The sequence below is a fragment of the Lepisma saccharinum genome, chromosome 22, assembly GCF_977018435.1.
Source record: "Lepisma saccharinum chromosome 22, izLepSacc3.1, whole genome shotgun sequence".
In the NCBI taxonomy this organism is placed as follows: Eukaryota; Metazoa; Arthropoda; class Insecta; order Zygentoma; family Lepismatidae; genus Lepisma; species Lepisma saccharinum.
This window is the reverse complement of record NC_139250.1, coordinates 18024863-18048752: the sequence shown is the minus strand read 5'-3', so window position 1 is coordinate 18048752 and position 23890 is coordinate 18024863. Positions and strand designations below refer to the sequence as shown.

Here is a 23890-nt window from a genome sequence, read left to right as displayed (position 1 = left end):
GGAAAGAGGAGTGTACAGGATTCTTGTTGGGAAACCTGATGGTAAGAGACCTGTAGGAAGGCCGAGACGAAGATGGAGGGACAACGTTGAGATGGACCTAAAGGAAATCGGTAGGGATGGAAAAGAGTATATAGATCTTGCTCAAGATAGGGACAGATGGAGGGCCTGTGTTGCTGCAGCCATGAACCTTCGGGTTTAAGAAGGCTAGAGAGTTAGTTGGTTAGTTAGTTTTTTTAAAAAAAATCGATTTAAATTAAAAAAATCCAAAAATTATTTTTTAATAAAAATCGTGATTTTTTTTCTATCCTGTTTGGCTCAATGAAATGTCCATTCCTCCAAAGAGGATGAGTAATGACCTTAAGGAATTCCTAGCCACACCACAGCATAGAGAGGATAAAGGGGAATATTAAGACGAAGCGAGCCTGTATCGCAATCCCACCACTGCCTCTAAAACCATGTTTCTTTGCCAAGAACGGAGCAAATTCTTTCCTTGCCTGTAGGCATCGAGGGGCCATCTTCAAACGTGGAGAGTTTTCACACTTACCTGGAGTCTTCTGCTTAGTTCCAGCCTTCGTAGACTTGCTGGAACTCCAGAATGCTTCTGGATCATTAAAGCTTCTTCATGGCTGGCTGCGGGATACTTCAAAAAGATAACCGCCATTTTAAAGACTTAACGGGGAGGGAGAGGAAATTTGGTACGTTCCTTTCTGCTTCTTCTGCCGGGAGAGAGATGACTAGGGCTAGACGGTTGATGAAAAATTGTTTTCTTTTCTGAGCGTTGAGGATAATGCCGATTGGAGTCCGTTTCGCTTAAGTTAGAACAAGAAAACATTTTTTTAACATTTTCCTTTTCTTTACATTTTCTAGCCTTTTTTGGCTTTTAGTTCATTTTTCAGTTTTTCTTGCCATTTTGTTTCATTTTTTATCATTTCTTAGGTCTCTTTGTGCTCGTTTCCTGTTGCCTGCTGGCACAACTTACACATTTAAATTTCCTAGCAGCTAATGAAATTATAGGCGATTATCAATGTGGATTTAAACGTAAGAGATCAAATTTTTCACATCAGACAGACACTTGAAAAAAAGTGGGAATATAATCAAAATGTCCATCAGCTATTCATTGATTTCAAAAAAGCATATGATTCGGTCAAAAGAGAGAAATTATATAATATATTAATAGAGTTTGGAATACCTAAGAAGCTTGTTAGTATGATAAAAATATGCACCAGTGAAACAGAAAGTAAAATTCGTGTGGGTATTAATATGTCTGACAAATTTACAATTCATGATGGGTTAAAACAAGGAGATGCATTATCTCCATTGCTCTTTAATTTTGCCTTAGAATATGCTGTAAGGAAGGTAAAAGAAACTAAAGAAGGACTAAAATTAAATGGTGTGACTCAGTTGTTAGCATATGCAGATGATGTAGACTTACTAGGGGATGATATAAATACAATTAAGAATAATGCTAAAATATTTTTAAAAACTGCTAAAGAGATAGGTTTGGAAGTTAACAAAGAGAGAACTAAATATATGCTTACAGGCCGAAACCAAGTGTTAGGTAATAATCAAAATCTAATTATTGATAACAACTCGTTTGAACCAGTTTACAAATTCAAATACTTAGGAGTAATATTAACAAATGAAAATTATATTAAAGAGGAAATAAAAGTAGGCTTAATTCAGGAAATGCATGTTACTTCTCTCTTCATAAACTTTTGTCGTCTCGTTTAATATCTAAGAAACTAAAAGTTAAAATATACAAAACAGTAATTTTGCCTGTAGTATTATATGGATGTGAAACTTGGTCCCTTACATTGAAAGAGGAACATAAATTGAGAGAATTTGAAAATAAGATCCTTAGGAAAATCTTTGGACCTAAAAGGGATGAGGAGACAGGTGAGTGGAGAATGTTACATAATTTAGAACTACATAATTTGTATTCATGTCCAGATATTATTAGAATAATTAAATCAAGAAGACTTAGGTGGGCAGGCCATGTGGCACGAATGGGAGAGGAAAGAGGAGTTTACAGGATTCTTGTTGGGAAACCTGATGGTAAGAGACCTGTAGGAAGGCCAAGACGAAGATGGAGGGACAACGTTGAGATGGACCTAAGGGAAATCGGTAGGGATGGAAAAGAGTATATAGAACTTGCTCAAGATAGGGAAAGATGGAAGGCCTGTGTTGCTGCAGCCATGAATCTTTGGGTTTAAGAAGGATAGAGAGTTAGTTAGTTAGGTATTTTTAGCAAGTACTCCATTAATCTAAATTATGTTGAATACAAAACCACAATATTATTTTCAACTGCAATCTTTGGCAATGGATTAAATAATTAATTGTGGTAAATTTATTTTTCCTCCAGCAAACTTAAAACACACTGGTTGAAGGTTAATTTGAAATTCCTTTTCTGGTCACTATTTACTTTTTAATGTTTATTTTAATTTTATAATAATTTTTGCAAATATTTGCATATTATCCACGTGTTATTTTCGACAAAATGTGTGTAGCCATTTTCTCCTTTTTTTAAAGAAAGTGATCAAGAAACAAAACGCAAGAATACTATTCACAAGCAATGCTTTTAATTACACTTTTTTTACACAATCTATTGTATTAATTATCGTAATTGAATTCAAAACAAAATATTTCTCGACAGGATTATGGCAAATTGTAGTGATGTATGTAATTTTCCCCTGTACTTTGTAGTATCAAAAAAAAATGTGGTGATAAACTCCAGTCCATGACTGGAAACTTTTTCAGAATTTTCTGAGGAAAATATTTTCGATTTTACTAATTTTGGATTTTCTTTCTCCCTGTTTCAGGAGAACCAGTGCATGAGAATCAAGATTCTTGGGGACTGCTACTACTGTGTCTCAGGGCTGCCAATCTCAAGACCTAACCACGCCTACAACTGCGTCAACATGGGTTTGGAGATGATCGAAGCTATTAGGTAAGTCATGACGTCATTCCTGCTTTGTATAATTCTATTAATGCACCTCTTGTAGATTGAAACCAGCGAGTCCATAAGTTTTAGAACCGCGGAAAGGTTGAAGTCGATAGTCTTTTGTTTAGGCAGTTTGAATACTACATCTTGCCTTAAGGCAGCGTCGTCCAATAGGAAACGTGGTTTCTTCCCCGCCAATAACCGTGCCCCTTCACGACCAATAGTAAGTCACAAATCCCCATTGAGTTTTCTTCAGGTTCGAAACGGGTTCTGTTATATGGGTTATCTGATAGATTCTCTCCGTGGTTTTTTACATCTTTTTCTAGTTCTCTATCTATTTCTGTGTTTCTCCACCTCCTTCTCTATCTCACTCTTTCTCCCTCTGTTTCTCTACCAATTTCTTTCTTTCTCACCCCATTTCTCTCTTTCGCCTGTTTCTCTACCTATTTCTCTCAATCTCCCTCTGTTTCTCTACCTACTTATTTAATTATCTTTTTCTCTATTTATGTTCTTCTCCTTTTGTTTCTCTATATCTTTCTCTATTTCTCCCTCTGTTTCTCTACTTATCATTTTCACCCTCTGTTTATATATTTCTCTGTTTCTCGACTTATCTCTTTCACCCTCTGCTTTTTCACCTGTTTCTCTACCTTTTTCTCTCAATCTCCCTCTGTTTCTCTACCTTTTTCTCTCAATCTCCCTCTGTTTCTCTACCTATTTCTCTCAATCTCCCTCTGTTTCTCTACCTATTTCTCTCAATCTCCCTCTGTTTCTCTACCTATTTCTCTCAATCTCCCTCTGTTTCTCTACCTATTTCTCTAAATCTCCCTCTGTTTCTCTACCTATTTCTCTCAATCTCCCTCTGTTTCTCTACCTATTTCTCTCAATCTCCCTCTGTTTCTCTACCTATTTCTCTCAATCTCCCTCTGTTTCTCTATCTATTTCTCTCAATCTCCCTCTGTTTCTCTACCTATTTCTCTCAATCTCCCTCTGTTTCTCTACCTATTTCTCTCAATCTCCCTCTGTTTCTCCACCTGCTTATTTCATTCCCTTCTTCTCTATTTATCCTCTTCTCCTTTTGTTTTTCTATATCTTTCTCTATTTCTCCTTCTGTTTCTCTACTTATCCTTTTCTCCCTCTGTTTATATATTTCTCTGTTTCTCGACTTATCTTTTTCACCCTCTGCCTTTTCACCTGTTTCTCAACCTTTTTCTCCTAATCTCCCTCCGTTTGTCTATTTATCCTTTTCCCCCTCTGTTTCTCTACATCTTTCTTCCCTATTTCTCTATATGTTTCTCTGTTTTCCCATAAATCTCAAAACTTCTATTCTCTTTAATTTTACCCATAGTGTAAATGCTGTCCCCATTTCTTACGTCATAGATGAAAGGGCAACAATAATTCTATAGTTGAATTTCCACTATGTTTATCTTGTCTACAGTTTCCTTGTACTCCGTGGCCCCATTTAGCCTGGGAACAAGGAAGCCTGAAGCGATATATCAATGCTTCAGCTCTCGTCGTAAATATCGAGGACAATGGGATTTCCTTGAAATTGAAACTGATTCAATGGAAATGGGACATCGTTGGTTTCCATTTAGGACAATCGGATATGGCAAAGATTAATTATAAAGGGAAATGTGGCGAATGCAGTATTCTGATGAGTTTGGTGTATGCCATTACAAACTGGAGCTGGATTTTCCACGTGACCGCGTTATGTTCCATGGGTACTGACCTCGTTTTCGAGACGAGACACGAGACGGGACGAGACGACTCGTAAAAAGTCTCGTCTCGTCTCGAAAGTCTCGAAAAAAGTAAACAAAATAACTAATCAATTGCAAATATTTATTTATTCGGAATAAAGCATTTTTTTTGGAAACCCAAATCAGCTTCTATTACACGAAAAAAGATCTGTAAGATTTCCACTCGAAAAATCCTAATTCGTCACACGTTTTTCGTAACGAATTTGTCCAAGCTATCTTAACTTGCAAAATCCCTGTATCTTCCTACTGAAATTTCCTCAGAATACCTTGAATCTGGCAACCATCTGTTATCCCAAGAGCTCTCTTTCATTCATCCTTGCGCAAAACGATCCAGAGGTAGTCACTGCCATTGTTTACTACGGCCCTGTTCCAGCCATACTGGCGACAATCGTCATAAAATTTCTCGCCCTAACAGACCCTTCTTTCATTTGCGACCCTCTTCTCAAAATCCACAGCAGCCTCTAGTGCTGGTTGCAAACTCCAAAGATTTCGGACTAAAAACCTAGATAAAGGTAAAGTTCCAAGTGCATATAACACAGTGCCACGAAGGCACATTTACGGGATGTGGGGCAAAGGTCACTTTGGAGGCGAAGTGATCATCATCACACTCCGGCCGCTTTTGCACTGCAGGATTGTCCCCATGCACCCATTCATATGAGGCTGTTGAGCCCCGAAGCTGCTTTATGCGCGGACAATGCGGAAAAATTCCGACCTTTATTCGCCCACTCCCGGAATCGAACCCGGGTGTTCCGCCTAGCAGTCAGACGCCGTAACGACTACACCACCGCGGCTGTAAAAACCTAGTAAAAAGCTAATGCAATTAGATACTCTGCTTTGACGTAACGAACATAAAATTTCCTGAAGTCATAAGAGTAATAAGCGACATGCGACAGCAACAAGTGTCGCTTGGAAATGAACCCTCAGTAATAAATGCAACCTTCCGAACGGAAGCGACTAGACCGACAAGCGGCACGTGTTGCTTTGTCGCTTGCGTGTCGTTCGGACTGGGCCGTTTTCTAATAGCGTGCACAGTGTCGCCTCTGTCTGTTGGTAGTGAATCGAACGCGCGTTTGTGCGGCCTGCCATGCTCCTACGCTGTGAAACGTTGCTGTTGATTGGCTCGTTCCAAAGCAACATGTGTCGCGTGTCACTTGTCGCTCCGGTCTGAAATCTCCCTAAAGGAGCGTGTCGCTTGTTGCTTTGGTGCGAAAACCCTGTGTCGCATGTCGCCTGTCGCTTCAACCTGAAAACTATCTTGTGGAAATTTAACACCGAAGCGACAAGCGACATGTATAATTCGTACTCAAGCGACAAGCGACACAATCCCCTTCAGTCTGAAGAAAAACATTCACCCCGCATCCGTGAACAACGGACCGAGGCGACAAGAGACACAAGCAACTTTTCTTGTGTCTTCTGTTCATAAGCTTGCATTCACTACTGAAAGTTCGATGCCAAGCGACTAGTGTCGCGGAACGGGATTCTGTCGCTTGTCACTTCAGTGTTAACCCCCGTGTGGCTTGTCGCCTGTCGCGTGTTTCTTCTCTCTGAAAGCTCCCTGCGTGTATGATGGATAAAGACTGGATGGGAGCTAGAAAAGTAAGGCAGATTCTATACACTATCTAGCTATTGATAATCAATAAACTTTATCTGATATACTCATGTTCTTATGATTAAGGAATCATATTTATTCTCTCTATAGCTACAGTGAGGAAAGTGATTACAGGTTTAATCCACTTTCGAGAATAATATTTTGTGATGTCTCCCAGTTTTAACTTTTGTTGGCATAATATCTTGCAATACTTTTACGAGACGAGACGAGATAAAACGAGACTAGACGAGACGGAACCCTTCGAGACGAGACACGAGACGGGACAAACTAATATTTTCGAGACGAGACACGAGACGGGACAGCATTTCCAAGAGACGAGACGAGACAGACCAAAGTCTCGTCTCGTCTCGTGGGCAACACTAATCTTTAGGTACACCCAATTATTTGCTTGTAGCTTCGTCCAGTTCTGAGATATGAATGTTAAATATATATCGATTGTTCGACTGGCATAAACAGTCAGACTATACGATGAAGATCTTTTATATCCGACACGCTACGACACCAGGCGTCCCGAGTTCGAATCGCGGCCCCAGCATGGATGTTGTTTCCGAGTGTCCCTTCATCAATTCCATCATATCATCACTCATCTTCATCGCCGCGATAGCCAAAAGTGGAATAAATGCGACGCTGAATAACAAATATCAAAATGAAATCGGAAGATCCTTTATTTAACTTTAGGTTAATTAGTACTGGGTAGGTGTTTCTGTATACTGAATTTTATGTTTCTATGTTTAATAGTTTCTGAGAACAGACAAATGTACAGGCCAATGGAGGATGTGGTATTGCATCAAGTAAGAAATCCACAGTTCTTTCAACTCACTAAATTCCGTATTACTAAAGTGTAAATCACCAACCCTGAGACCTTCTGTAAACAAACCGTCTCACCGATTCGATGTATCACTCCTTCCCGCACGCATAGAACTCGCCATGTTGAAAGTGGCACTACTTCCTTGCTTTTCACATGATTATTTTTAGAAAATAACCAATGTTATGAAATATCATTATGTACACAAATCTCTAAGCTCATTTAAAGTTACAATGCATATTCCTACAAAATGTTCACACTTATCTTGCCTTGCCATGTCACCAAGTTATTTTACGAAGTGCACTATATTTGGCGGAACAAGAATCGTTATTAGGATGCTTGTCAAAGTTTCCAACCGCAATAAATTTACGAACTTTCTTTGTCTTGTTTTGATCATTATCATCAGTATATTTATTGGACTTACAGCATTCCATATGGATGCTTATGCCCATTATATATTTTATTTACATAAGATACAATTTACATAAAATCTACAAACAAATTTCAAATACACTCCTATCTATATCAAACCTTAGAAATATAGGTAAATTTCTCGTATCGGACAAACGGCTGAAATTTGCTAGTTCATTTAATTTGAATATTCGTACTTACGTATTCTGCATTGAGAAACATTGCTGAAGGTGGCATTTCGCTTATTTCACGGAAATAAGCTCTATTTGCGACATATCGAGTAAGTTTTCTTAGTTTATTTTTGCCTTCGATAACACGCAAAATAGCGGTCACAGTTTCACTATCGTACTCGGCATGCAGTGTTTCCACCCCACTGCACTCAAAAATACCTACGTAGCCTCACAAACCATTGACGCATAGCCCCACGAACCATTTCCGGTAAGGTTAGGTTAGGTAGGGTCACGTATAGGTTACAATAGTTAAAAATTGGTTTCGAAAAAAATATGCGTAGCCCCACACACCATTCTTGCATAGCCCCACGAACCATTGGCACATAGCCCCACGAACCATTGACACATAGCCCCACAAACCATTTGCGGAAACGTACCTTCTTCAGTTACAAAAACACGTTTTTGGAAACACTGACCGGGATTACGTCATCACACGCAGGCTACATCCACCTGCAAGTAAATGGATGCAAGAGCTTTCGTGCATCGGTCACATATTTATATCGAAAAATATATGATTTACCGGCAAAATTCAATGAACGATGCGAGAAAACATTTCCCCGAACGTCCATAAGTCTAAAGAAACTGCATTCGGCAAGAAATTTCTCCTGTAAATTTGAAGAAATCCGTTTGTCCGATACGAGAAATTTACCGAAATATACATTAACATGTTATATCATTTTGTGTAAAAAAAATGCAAGTAAAATATATTCAATTCGCCAAATTTATGGGAAATGATTACTGGTGCAAAGAGTGAACCATAAAGGTGAAGCAATAAGTACAAAAGAAAGAGCATTGGGTTTAAAGTGAGACGTCATTTGCGGCAGCGTATCCCATACTACAAATTGGCCGTTGTTTTACCTTACGTAATGAATCCTGTAACAACGCTGGATTTTCGTGTGGATTATTTTACTTCTATGAGTTTGCAATGCTTTCTGCATGCACGTGGTTTTCTTTACAGAAGGTCTCAGGGTTGGTGATTTGAACTTTAGTTAGAATTGTTTCGGAGATAACGAAGCATTAGAAATCTGTCGGCTGTTGTTTTTCAGTAATTTGACTCCCATATACAGACAGATGAACAAATCAAAATAATTTTTGTCGCGTTACACTACAGCTTAACCAAGATAAGAATGCCCTCGGACAACTAAAGTACACTGTCATTTGTTTTATTCCCTCTCTCCACCTTTTCTCGTGCCTTTTGACAGTGCTGCACAATTTATCAACGCAGGAACACGAGAACAATGGAAGCAGCTGATTGCATCGCTCAAGCTCCCTCCACTCGCGGTTGAAACTTTTACAGGTGTAATCTTGTCTTGGTCAAGTCGTAGCACTTACTACAAAGTTAGATCTTCACATTTGCTACTTTCCGAGCTATCGGCAGGTCACTGTAGATGATTTTTGTCTCTCCTGACCAGAGAGATGGTCTTGGCGAGTTTGTTTTTATTGCGTTTAGTTAGTTATTTTGTAGATATATTTATTCATCTAGTTTTATTTTTATAGCCCTTGTAGTTTCTGAGATAATGATACTTGAAACGGGTAGAAGGACACGACCGTTCCATAAGGGTACTTGGTCAGTTTTGATGGTCACCTACAAGATAAGCAAGTTTAAAACTACTAACTCTCTAGAATTCTTAAGCCCGAAGGTTTATTGCTGCAGCAACACATGCCTTCCATCTGCCCCTCTCCTGGGCAAGATCAATCCAATCTTTTACATCCTTACTCATGGACGTCCGCAGGAATTTTTCCAGGGAGGGGCAAGGAAGGTATTTTTTTCCAGGGGGGCAAGCAAGGCACATTTACCCCAAAAATAGTGTTGTTCCCTAAAAAACATTGCTTAAATTTGAATTTATGGTGTTCATGCAATAATTAACACATATTATTGTGGCTAAAATGAAATTATATGTGTGAAATACATAATGTTTGGTTAACTTTAATTTTCCAGCGGGGCACGTCCCCCCCCCCCTTGCCTCTACTTCCGTACTGATTTCCTTTAGGTGCATCACCACGTTATCCCTCCATCTTTGTCTTGGCTGGAAACTCTTCTTTCCTCTCCCATTCGTGCCACATGGCCTGGCCACCTAAATAGTCTTGATTCAATTATTCTAATAATATAAGCACGTTGAGTATAACTGATATCTACTTAGAACTCAGATTACCTCTCTCCTATGCTCCGTCTCGGAGATCTGTGGAGGAAAGTCACTCATAACTAGACCTTGGATTCTAAGGTTCTAAAAAGTGTGGTTTTAGGTTCCTAAAATAGGCTCTAAAAATCCTAAAATAGGTCCTAAAATTCTTAAGTTAGGCTTGAAAAATCTTTAAGTAGGTTCAAAAAAACTTAAAATAGTTCAAAATTCCTGAAAAATGCTGATTAGGTATAGTCACCGGCAATAGAAATGGGACACCTATATCCTGAAATACGCACTATCTTGCATAACGTTATGTGGGTTGCCTAACCCTACGGCGATGGCAGAACTTACCATTGGAAATTTGCTATTAAAATCCACTCTTCGCCGTCTAATTAGGCAACATTGTTTTTTCATGTTATCCACAGTCAAACTCCAGAATTTTATCTGTGAGGATCATCTTATATGCTGAAAATAATCTTTCAACAAAATCATAGTCAGTGGTGCACACTTGAATGCTGAAATGTTAGTTTGCAAGTCGTGAATGCCACAAAGCACCGAAGTGACGCGAAAGTGACCACACAGATCAGACCACTTTGGACTGTGTACAGGTAACAGTGGCACCAGACATTTTGCTTTGCTTAGAGCTTTGAAAAATCACCATGGACTTGGAGGAAGGGAAATCGACAGAGAGTACGTTTCAAACACGTCGTCATTGACTTTTTTCGTGACCAAACAAAGCAAATGCATCTGTGTGATATAAAAATCCTGTAAAACGTCTAAAACTATATAAAAACCTTAAAAAAGGCTTGATTTATGCGCATAAACATAAAATAGGTTCCAACAAGCATAATAGATTTTTTAGGCACTATAATGCTTCATCAGTTGTTGCGTTCTTTTACGAAACGCTGACATAATTTAGTACTTCTTACATACCTGTAAGGGTAAAAATAGGTTAAAAAACTAAAATCCGAAGTCCACTCATAACTGTAGAGAAGGGGAGAAAGCGAGTGGGGGTGAGCAAAGCAGTGCGCGCTTCAGCAAACAGCTGGGAGCTGCAGCCACGCTTTCCCCTCCATACACTTACTTCCCGTCTCGCGCTTTCATTGGTCGAGCCGTATCCAGTCACTGCTTGCACAGAGACTTGATTTCGTTCACCTGCTTGCGGGACCCTGTGGCCGAGTGGTTAGGACATCGCGCGGCGACGCCAAGGGTCTCGGGTTCGAATCTCGCTCGGGCTTGGTTGTTTGTGAATGTCCATTCCTCAATTTCATCATTTCATCACTCATCCCAATCTTCGCAAATTAGTCAAGAGGCACAAATCGCGAAGTAAAATAAACTAAATCAATCAATCGTTCACCTGCTCCACAAATTCCTGAAACGGAGTATAGTTTTTCTTTCAAGCAGGGACGTCGAAAATTTCTGTGCGAGAGATGGCTCTGTCTCAAAGTGGAATAGTTTTAGCCAATTTAACATGTTCACTTGCAAAAAAATATACAGGGCTCCCGAATATTTTCTTAAAATTTTTATTGTCCCTTGTTAAATTTTGGAGAGACTCTTACCTTGATGGTATATTTAAGGGAAGTGTTTAAAGGGTTCTAAATTCCTCCAATTGACGTAGTGAACATTTTACATTAGTTTTAAGTTACATAAATCGTGAAGTTGGGGTGTGCATAGTTAGAGATCGGTTAGTTCATCGAACTATCCAGCCTAACTATTGCCTATTTTTGGGTGGCAGGAGAAGGTTTATAGTATCCTTGCCTTGACTCACCAAACAGGTCGCTAGGTGCCGGAGCTTGCCCCGAGTTGATAGCTTCCTGGAGATGAGGTCTGCTCGAAAAGGTTTATAGTATCGTGAAGTTGGGCTTGTGCATGAAAGGCTTCTGTAGATCGTAGAGTAACTTAGAAATAATATGTATATATCACTCATTAACAGTAATAGGAATCTTTGTAAGTCAGGAAGCATCAACATTACATTCTATATAGGGCGTTCGGAAATGAATTGGACAAGCGTTATATAATCCACATTTGTTATATTTTACCTGCAATACAACGATTTACATTACCAGTAATCTCCCCCTGACTGAATGCACCGCTCCCATTTATCGGGAAGTTTCCTGATGGCTGCAGAGAACCACTCTCTTGGAGTAGAGTTGCACCACTCGCGGACAGCGGTCTGGAGTGTTTCATTAGATTGAAAGTGTCGACCACGTAATGCGTCCTTCATTTTGTCGAACAGTGCATAATCCGAGGGGGCTAAATCCGGTGAATACGCAGGATGTGAGAGCACCGTAAATCCCATTGTTGCCAATGCCTCCTGTGTCTGGCGGCTCGTATGCGGCTTCGCATGGTCATGCTGAGGAATCAACCCGAGAGCCCATTTTCCTTGCCGCCTCTGCTGAATTTTGCGTCGCAGCTTTCGTAGAGTTTAACAGCAGCTGTCGCTGTTTACAGTTTGGATAGTGGGAAGCCAGTCCACCAGCAAAATTCCATCTTCATCCCAGAAAACTGTACCCATTTGCTTCTTGGGAGTGAGAGTCGGTCGAGGTTTTTTGGAGTGTGGACTTCCAGTGTGTTTCCATTCCATGGATTGCCTTTTTTCTCTGGAGTTTCGAAGAGGAACCAAGATTCGTCGACAGTTACCAGTCTTTCGAAAAAATGTTCTCTGTCTTGGTTGTAACGGCGCAAAAATTCTGCACATGTCCACTCACTGTTGTTTCTGCTGATCCATCAAATCGCGAGGCACCCACTGAGCACAAATTTTCCTCATTTGCAGATCCTCATGAATGATTGCATACAGAGTTGCTCGCCCAAAACCAGTTTCACGTTGCAGTTGTTACACGTCGATCTCCCATAATCAAGTTGGAAACACTTTGGATTGCTGCTGGGGTACGCGTTGACCTTGAGCGACCACTGCTGACACCTTTGTCCACACTTTCGTTTCCCCTTTTGAAATTTTGAACCCACTGAAACACTGTACTCCGTGAAGGCGCTGACCCACCACAAAGTGCCACAAGTCGGCTATTAATTTCGGATGCCGAAACACCCTCTTTAAACAGGAACCACGTAGTCCACCTCTGAACACGAGAATCACCTTCCATTTCGTAGCTTGTCCACGTATTCACTCACACCGGTTCACGTTATGAGTCAGCAATTCTCTGGTAGTGGCGCTAGCAGACCCATCTTGTGGTGGAATGTAGAACTATGTTCGACCGTTAAGCAAAACAAAGTTCGCTTGACAGACAATGCAGTGTTGCCAGTCTAATTCATTTCCGAACGACCCAAGTAGTAGCAAGAGATATTAGTGTTGAGCGAGCATTAAAGTAACACAGATACGCGGAAATTGCTAAAGGCTTGATTAACTTTGGAATGTGAGGAGTGAATGACTTTGAGTCAGGAAATGTCAGGGGATTGAATAAATAGGAAATCGAAAGTAAATGAGGGGCCTTTTGTGATTGGAATGACCAGGAGGAGGAAGATAAATTGGTGCTCCTAAAGGGACCGGAGTTGGAATTGAATACGGAGCAGATTATTTGGTCTACAACAAAGACAGGTATTTGCCTTTTACCTTATCACGCCAAGTCAGTCTTGAAGAGTGTAAAATCCATGTTTAGTGTTGCCATTCCATTATTTTGTGTACCTCTCGTAATGGTCCAGCTGCGCCCTCAATAGCCAAGCGAGCAGTATTAAGCTACATCACCCAGAATTCGATCCCGTTCCTAGGGAGCATTACGAGATATACATATGATTTCAGCGTTAGGCATAATTTCTTCAATGTCTTTATATTATTTATATAAACTTGAACTAATAATTTGAATATTTTTTATTCTCATTACTAAACTTACTGCTTTTCGGGAAATAATACATAAACACTAATGTTTAAATAATTGGTAGCCCTGCATTTAAAAATAAAACACTAAAATCTGCATAATATTACATCTTCATGAAAATAGAATTCATGTACGTGAATCGAATACTTACATTGAAAACATTTAGGTAAATATTTATTGTTTATCCGTAATCCTCTTAATAGTAATAAAATCATAACTATTAGAATACTAATACGTAGAGCTGGTGAAAATTGAACTCTTCTTATTCTTAATCTCTATATATATATATGGGCATGACTATAAGCTCATTGGTTCATTACTGTTAATATACCAAGAACTTTTTCGCAAAAATTAGTTCTTCGAACACTTTATGCACACGTAGGTGGCCTCCCCGATTGCGCAATGGTAGCGTCGTCGTCTTGTAATCAAGGGGTCCCAGGTTCGATACCCGGTGGAGGTACATAGTGGTTCGGATCCCACTTTAGACTGTAGGTCCAGTCCCAATTACCAAATCAATCAATCAATCAATCGAGCACTGGACTTGGAGTTTGGAGTGGGATCCGAACCACTGTGTGCTAACGGCAGGTATAAAACCAGGGACCTCTTGATTTCAAGGCGATGACGTGACGTTACCACTACGCCATCGGGGAAGGTTCCTTTTTGCTTTATGAAGAGAATATTACTTCCTGAGCTATCAAGACGAGAATTACATCACATCCTCTACGTGAACGTTACACATCTCCCCCCTTTTTAAGTACAAGGAATGGTCTCTCTAGAACACTTCGAGGTTGATGAAAAATTGATTTTTAAGTCAGGGCCGCCTGGAATTCGCAACTGTGTGATCCTCACGGCACCGTTATGAAGACAGATGACATTATTAAAATTGCAATTTCCGGGCTGGGTGCTGAAATATGATGACTTCTTTTCTCGTTCCGCCTGTTGGAGTGTCCATTAAGAAATGCATTCCTATGATGGATATGCATTAATTATGAGCGGAGGGTACGATGCTGCGTGTGACGTCACCAGGGCCCCATTTCTCAAGAGAAAGATTGGAAGAGCTCGCTTTTATCATGGATGTAATAGTCTTGACACGTGTAGGGGTAGTTGAAAGAGAATATGGATATATGGCTCTAGGAAATATCGTTAACGATAAGATTATGGTTGGTGAAAAATGCCCGCATAATTACTTTTAACTACAAAGAACCTCGTCTACCTCCCCCCCACCACTCCACCTTTTGCAATGGACTATATTTGTGGTGACGTCACGGCAAACGACAGAACACGATTTGAGTCCAAACAAAGTTGTCACGTGGTTTTGTCGTATACTTTAGCATTGGAATTTCCATCGCAATGGGGTAACTTTAAGGATTGTGACAGCAGCAGTGATGCGCGTCTACGCGTAAACAACTATAGTCTACATTCTACACGTAGACTATTTTATACATGTATTTTACGTAATCTATGTAAACAACATGGCGAAAGGTGATAACTTTTCAAAGGACGCCGTGGAATTAAAAGAAAATTATACTGCATATCAGTTGCTGATGTGTGAAGAGAACTTTTCATACTCTTTCTTTCAAATTCGAACAATTTCTCACCTAGAAAGAAACCTAAGATAGGAAATATTTTACTGGTTTATGGGAAGATGACCACTCTTGCCTCACGACTGCCATCTGTTGTTGTTTTTTGCATACTATTTATCTTCTTCCATAGTTGATAAATAGAAGAGAAGAGAAATTTTGTTGTAAATAGGATTCTTTTCATTTCGTTAGGAACGAATATAGTTGAATATGTCACTTTCCTTTCATGAAACCCTTGAAAATTAATTTTAATGCACTTTAAATTGTCTACGTAGTCTATGTAAACTACAACCCATTGTAATCTACACGTAGATTACGTGTAGACAACGCATGTAGACGTAAACTTATAATCTACTGCACATCACTGGACAGCAGTTATGAAAACAAAATTGTGATGTGTATGGTACAGTGGGATCCATGAGTATTACCGTTCAAATTGTCCATGACTATTTTCATTAATTTTTCTCTTACATCCTGTGTGTTTTTAAGCGATGGATTTTTATGTATGCTTGTGAAGAAGTAGTCAACAGCTTGTTTGAGTTTTCTTTTAATTCCTGAAGCTGTTATTGGGTCAAATAAAGTGCACGAACATGGTGATGGACAATTTGCAAGGTAATACTCATGGATCCCACTGTACATCCACGTAAAGATGTGCTTTCGGAGGGTACGTCGATGTATTGTACATACCTAACAGAGCATAAGTTAAAGCATGACTGGAGTAAGGAAATCGTGCATAATCCAGCTGTTCCTTTCCGAACAAGTCCGGACGCAGCCGAAGCTCGACCTAGCTGTTTCAGTGACGCAGCCGATATGAATTCTGGGAGTTCATCACTCTCACTTGACTGCAGCTGCGCCGCCTATTGGCTGCCGTTTCGGATCGGAGTTAAAAATGTGTGGCGGTTAATGTTTCGGGTTTATGCTCAGTTTTCGATTAAAATGCGTTCTTTGTTCAAATTGTGGTTTTGTCTTTGTCTTCTAATAATATCCTGGAAATCCATGTCCCATTCGGGAACCTAGAATCTCTTATATCAATGATTCTCAAAGCGCGCGCCGTGGCACTCTGGAGCGTCGTTGCTGGCTTACAGGGTCGCCGCGAAATGGTTTCAGAATCGGGCCATCGCATCAATCCACATGTGTGTCCATTTAGTAATTTTTACATGTAGAATGTTTCTGAATATGTGTTTATTTTTTAACTTACGGCAAGTAACTTAAGCACACTAACTGAGCTTTGCAAGTGTTAGATAGGCCTATATTCTGACTTGGGCGCCGCGGATGAATCTTGAAACAACAAGGGCGTCGTGAAACAAAGAAGTTTGGGAACCCCTTCCTTATATATTTAACTTGCCGTTTTGAAGGCTTTCATAGAAATGGAAAAATCACGAGGAGTAGAAAATTGATCACTTGAATGTATAAATGCAATACAATATTAGTATCAATAACACAAAATCAGTTTTGTGTGCGCTTGTCTCTTGCTTAGAGTATTAAACATTTTTACATAAAATGCAACATTTGTGTCGTTTCTCAAATTTTTATTGAATAATGCAGGAATTTCTGTGTGGAAAACATTTTAAATATGATTTGTTTAGACAAATTCTGTATACTTTTATCCGGTTGCTACAGACCCGCCACCTGCTGGCCTATTTCTCCAATAATTCTTGTTGATTCTTGGAGTATCCGCTAGAGGTCAGCAGTTCAGGTTGTGGCTCTGACGGAATTTTCCAGAAATGTGCTGGAACCTATAAAAGAGCACAGAACTGCAGGAAATTATAAAAGACAGCGAAAAATATTATAACACGTGGCCGCATATGCAGTAATAGTTCAACGAGTTCAATCCGGCGCATTGCTTTAGAAGCTATAAATAGTTTACATTAATTACGTAATCAAATTAATAATGACAATAATAATATATAATAATTTAATCATCTACTATGAAAGGATTTTGAAAAAGTATGCATGGTTTATTTATAGTGGGTGATAGCATATTATTCAATTACAATGTTATTTCTTCATAACCTAAGCATGTTTCAGAATTTATGGAAAATATACTGTGGCAATAATTAATTGTATGTAGTCTCAGGAATTTGATAGATTTATCAAAAGTTTGAAAGAGAAATATGAATGCACAGTTAGTAGCTTAAACGTAATGAAGAATAATTAGGTCGTTATTATGTCGCATAGATACATACAATGGGATAGATTGTAAGGAAATATGCCGGACCCCGTGCCTGAGTGGTTAGCACATCGCGCTGCGACGCCAGGGGTGCCGGGGTCGAATCCCACTCTGGCATGGTTGTTTGTAAATGTCCATTCATCAATTTCATCACTCATCCCTAGGCAGCGGAAGTTGATGAAATGTCGTCTTTTTTCTGACATCTCGGACACGATGCCCATTAAATATACACAATATTACACTTCGTCTAGAACCCAAAAAAGGTAATTTTAAAGTGCAATTTTTTTTGCCAATTTTCAGGTTTTAGGTTATTTTCCCCGATTTTCTGCATTTTTCCGTCATTTTTCGCAATATTCGGTGTATTATTTCGTCATATTTTGTCACTTCTTTCATTTTGGTAATATTCTTGAGTCTTTTCACCAAGGTGAACATAGACCACCTATATATATCTCGCAGGATTGCAATTTACGAGTAAAAGAAATGCTAAACTGGTGACAGTTTTTTTAAAGCAAGATTGCATTTTGTTCAATTTTTTTTATTTTCAATTTTCAACCCTTTTTTTTTTTTGCATTTTTGACGAAATTTTTCCCCATTTTTTAGGACATTCTATAGGTCATATACCTATATATTTTTAGGTCATCAACTACCGCTCCCTACCATCCCCATCTTCGCAAATTAGCGAAGAGGCACAAACCGCGAAGTGAAATAAAACAAAACCAATCAATCAATATATTATTGAATAATTGTAAACTGTTTAATAATAATAATAATAATAATAATAATAATAATACAGTAAAAAACTTGTAACACTTATGCAAATAAAATCATTAACATCAGGCAATTGTTGTTATTATTAGGTGTCTATAAAAAGTAAAGTAAAGTGTTCCCCTGTGCATAGCACCACGCCATGAAGGCGTATAGGGGGTGTGGGGGCAACGCCCCACACTTTCTTGATCCGGTCGTGAGTGGGGGTGATGTGATCAGCATCACGCCCCTGACCGCCTTTACCCCCCAGGGTTTCCCCCAGGTACCCATGTTATTCGACGCTGGGTAGGCGCCGGGGCCATCACAATTTTACTGCCCTGGGACGCTGACAGTTAAGTGATTTATTGGTATATTGATTTGATTCATATTTCTTCGCTTTTCTGCCCCTTTTGCCAATCGCGAAGATGAGGATGAATGGTGATAAGATGAAATGGATGAAAGGACAATCACAAACATATATGGACGGCAAAGCACGAGCCCCACATAGGATTACACTGGCTGTGAGTGCAGACGTCATTGCCTTGCTGGTCTGCCAAATGTAGTCCAGGGTGTGCTACGCTTTGGCTCGGGGATGTGTGGAAGGGAAGAAAGTGAGTGGACGGATCAAAGCAGTGCAGAAAACAGCTGGTAGCTGGAGCCGCGTTTTCCCCTCCATGCGCTCACTTTTTCTCAGGCGTCCATTGGTCGAATACTCTCGAGTCTTTAATTGCGTAGAGACTGTTTTTCATTTTCTTGTTTCAGAGACTCCCCGGAGAGAGTGTACCTGGAGGGGTGCTTTTGGAAAGGGTCACCCTTACACCCCTGCAAGTTATACCCCCTCCCTTATTTCTTTGATTTATTTTAATTTCCAAACTCAGGAACTATGGAAATTCCAATGAACACAGTATTTACCAGTTAGATACTTATTTATTTATTTATTTGAAGAGTCCTGAATACAGAAAAATCCATTTTACATCAGGATATCAACCGGAAAAGAAATAAACAAAATAATAAGATGGACACATACATATATAACAAGAATAATAACAACTAGGGCAAAAATAATAATATTTACACTTCAGCTGCTTTATGCACGCCGTTCTGTAAGTCTGCTTTGATAAATGGAAGTCCGGAGCGTCTCTTAGTGAGTTGTAAATGGTTTGTAGCCTGTAGAGAAGTGATCTTTGTTCTAAAGATAGCCTTGAAGATTTAATGTAAAAGAAGTTGTTGCATTTACTGTTGGGACGTGGGATTCTGATATTAAGAAGTGGCAAGAGTTCGCTGGTGAAAAGTTGTCCATTAATGATTCTGAAGAGTAGTGTTAAATCTGAGAGTTGACGGCGAAGAGAAAGGTCATGAATTTGTAGAGTGGATAGAATTTCTTGTTTGGAGAAGTTTGCAAGGGTTGGGCATCTGTGTTTGACTATTCTGACGAAGAAACTTACTACTTTGTTTGTTTTCTTTATATTGCTTTCACATGCCATTGACCAAATACAGGAGCCATATTCAAGAATAGGAACAACACACATTTGTAAAGTAGGTTTTGAGGGCAGAAACGTGTGTTATGTCTGTAAATTAGTCCAAGTGTTTTCATAGCTTTCGAAGTTATGTAGTCTATGTGACGGTTGAAAGTCAGTTTGCTATCAAAAATGACACCAAGATCCTTGTGATGTCATAGGAACTGAATAACCTGGTTGCATAACTTGTAGGATGGTGCTGTGCTATTGGATTGTAGGGTAAACCTCATGACAACAGATTTTTCCGGATTTAATTTCAGATTCCAGTCTAGACACCAGCGTTCAATGTGTTTGAGATTGTCTTGGATATAGCATGTGTCCTGAAATGAGGTAATGTTTCGAAATAATTTGCAGTCATCAACATACAATAATACTGAACATTCGGAAGAAATATATTCGTGAATGTCATCCATGAAGAGAGAGAAACACAGGGGCCCCAGAGAACTTCCTTGGAACATACTCGGATCCTCTTCTACCCAAAGGTGTCGATGTTTTGCAGAGAGCTCTCCATTGGTTACGATCCTCTGCTATTTTCCTTGCTTCATCCCATTTAATGCCTCTTCTGTGCAGGGTCTGCTCAATGTTCTTGTTCCAGGTTTGCCGTGGTCTTATCTTTGGGCCTCTTTTTTCCTATTCCTCTTGATCTTGCTTCCCATATTTCCTTTGGTATTCTTCCATCCTTCATTCTATTAACATGGCCAAACCATCTCAGTTGTACCACGATGACATTTTGTTCCACTGGTTTTGAATTTAGCGTTATCCTGATCATTTGATTCCTAATTCTATCTCTTCTTCTTTTTCCAACCACTCTTCTTAAATATTTCATTTCCGCTGTCTGTATCTGCTGTATCTGCCTACTTGTCAATACCTACGATTCGCTCCCATAGTTGGCAAATACATTGCCATTTTTGTTTTCTGGCTGATTTCTATCTTTCCTAGAAACCCCTGATTGATAGTACGTCGTATAATATTGTTTGTTTGTGTTTTGTATTCTTGTATGTAATTCTCCATCTATTCTTCCATTGCTGTTGATGGTGATTCCGAGGAATTTAAAACTCTTAACTTGTTCCAGTACTTCGTTTTCAAACTCTATTATGCATGGTTTCTCTTCTCTGGCTATTCTCACAATTTTTGTCTTATCTTTTATTTATTTATTTTCTTTATTTGTTTTTATTTCAGTCAAATGTTTTTCCAGCTCAGGAAGTCCTACTATTTGCCTTGAGGCATAGGCGCCGACTCCATGGGGCTTGGAGGGGCTCGAGCTCCCCCAATGTTAACGATGTGGGGGCAGAGCCCCCCAAATAATATTGCTTAAGGGGATATATTGTATTATTTTGCTTCTCTTGTAAAGTTTACTTTGAATTGTGCCACATGAACTTAACTTTAAATACACATATGAATGTTCTAGACCATCAACTTTGGGGGGGGGGGGACTATGGCCAGAGACAGCAAAACACATGACTTATTACTATATAGTAAGTATGTAATTATGAGTATTGTTAAAATTTTTACTAAAAAGAGTTTCAAAAAACAATGTGCATGAACTAGGGTAGTGGATGGGACGTTCGGGCTACAAATGGCTCTTAACATGACATTCAGAACGAGATCATTGATATATTAAGGAGATCTGTTTTGCGCTCCGTGGTAGCAGATATTAAAAGTGGGGAATATTTTGCTATTATGGTTGACGAAACTTGTGACATATCCATCCGTGGACAATTAATATTCTGCATTAGAACTGTGAATAAAAGTTTTGATATTTTTGATGAATTCATGGGCTTCTATTTACGTGCAGTAAATCTAAGAACTTCTAAAAAAAACCGGTCCTTACCCCTCCCCCTTCCCACCCGAGGCAACGGTTCCTGAGTTGGAAACATTCCAATTAAAACATTCCACTTGAAAGTTCTAGTTCCTGAATTGGGAACTTTCGTCATAGTTCCAGAGTTGAAACATCACAATTTCCCTACATATGGTCACGTTATGACATATTTTAAAATGTTTACATATTTCAGTTGTTTATTCACATGGCTAAGCTATATAAAAAATCTGGACCTTAATTAGTATGTTTCATCTAAAGTTCACATACCGGTGTTACATGAAAATGACGGAGCGATTGTTCAACCAATGAACATCCTCAGAGTATATTACCTTGATCTATCACGGGACCAATCAGTATGGGGGAATTCCTGAGCTAATATATTCTCAGAGCTATCGAATCGAACTTGGAACAGAGATCCGGGGCGTAGGAATGCAATTTAGGGCCCCGTCCGCCCCAGGATCCAATTCCAACAGTCAATAAGGCGACAGAGCACATCGCGCCATGACCGGAAGCTATCTCTACCCGGACCGATGCGGTCTGCCTGGATAAACGCTGGCAGGCTATCATAGTCTGCCCTCAAATTTGCGGGTCTCCTTTAACGCACAGCGCGAGACCAACTTCGTGATGTGACGTCATACGTGGAATGAGGCCTGTTACGTTTGGTCCCCTTAGCATAAATCCTATGTGCAGTAGTGCTTTCCACACCAAAAGCGCCGACTCGTTGTCATCAAAGCCGACGCTGTATTTTCTTTGTAATTGATACACAACAGTATATTTGTAAACGATAAGAAAATCGATTGTTGAGTCAAAGGTGGACTGACTGAAAAGTGTTGAGTTATAAAAAAAATCTTTATGCGATAGTTAGAATCTAGCCATTGCTTTTTTGTACCTTCGAGAATATGATCTGCAAAAAAGTGTTCGGACCGAACCAGTGATGTGCGTCTACGCGTAAACAACGATAGTCTACATTCTACACGTAGACTATTTGATACACGTAGATTACGTAATCTATGTAAACAACATGGCGAAAGGTTATATCTTAGCAAAGGGCGCCGTGGAATTAAAAGAAAATTAAACTGCGTATCAGTTGCTGATGTGTGAGAAGAACTTTTCATACTCTTTCTTTCAAATTCGAACAATTTCTCACCTAGGAAGAAACCTAATATAGGAAATATTCTAGTATTTTATGGGGAAAAGACTAATGTTGCCTCACGAGTGCCATCTGTTGTCTTTTTTGCATACTATTTATCTTCTTCCATAGTTGATAATAGAAGAGAAGATACATTTTGTTGTAAATAGGGTTCTTTTCATTTCCTTAGGAACCAATGTAGTTGAAAATGTCACTTTCATTTCATGAAACCTTTGAAAATTAATTTTAATGCACTTTAGATTGTCTACGTAGTCTATGTAAACTACAACCCAATGTAATCTACGCGTAGATTACGTGTAGACCACGCATGTAGACGTAAACTTAAAGTCTACTTCACATCACTGGACCGAACTGAAGAATATCGGATCTGAAGCGCACCTGGTTGCTGATGAAGATCAGTGATGTGCCGTAGACTATACGTTTACGTCTACATGCGTTGTCTACACGTAATCTACGCGTAGATTACGTTGGGTTGTAGTTTACATAGATTACGTAAACAATCTAAAGTGCATTGAAAGTAATTTTGAAGGGTTTCATGAAAGAAAAGTGACATTTTCAACTATATTGGTTCCTAACGACATGAAAATAATCCTATTTACAACAAAATGTATCTTCTCCTATTATCAACTGTGGAAGAAGATAAATAGTATGCAAAAATAACAACAGATGGCAGTCGTGAGGAAAGAGTTATCTTTCCCAAATAAAACACTAGAATATATCATATATTAGGTTTCTTTCTAGGTGAGAAATTGTTCGAATTTGAAAGAAAGAGTATGAAAAGTTCTCCTTCAAACATTAGCAACTGATACGCAATATAATTTTCTTTTACTTCCACGGCGCCCTTTGCTAAGTTATCACCTTTCGCCATGTTGTTTACATAGATTATGTAATCTACGTGTATAAAATAGTCTACGTGTAGAATGTAGATTATCGTTGTTTACGCGTAGACGCACATCACTGATGAAGATGCTGGGAAAACTTTCTGTGGGATGAAGGAATACGCGGAAAGTGTATTGAAGAAATGGAAAACAGGTTTAACGATTGATACCATGAGATTCGCAACTCAATTTGAAACCTTTCAGTCAGTGGTAGACTTGCAAGAGACCGAAGTCGAAAGGTTTTGTGCTAATTTTCCCATGCTTAAGGTGGAAGCCGTTCTTGCTGACCTCAAGTCCTACACATTTTTTGTCAAGTCGATGCTTGATAATGG

The 23890-nt window shown here is 39.2% G+C and overlaps 1 protein-coding gene across 2 annotated transcripts in view; it reads left to right on the top strand.

Moving 5' to 3' along the window:
- The window catches only part of Ac76E (adenylate cyclase type 2 Ac76E), a 943073-nt gene that overhangs the window by 715842 nt on the left and 203341 nt on the right, over positions 1-23890 (top strand). For both annotated transcript variants that reach the window (XR_014443972.1, XM_083143984.1), the window contains exon 9: positions 2820-2947. Coding sequence is in view for 1 of the 2 variants with exons in the window: in XM_083143984.1 (XP_083000110.1) it covers positions 2820-2947 (128 nt within the window). In the remaining variant the exon portion in view is untranslated. The remainder of the gene's footprint in view (positions 1-2819; positions 2948-23890) is intronic.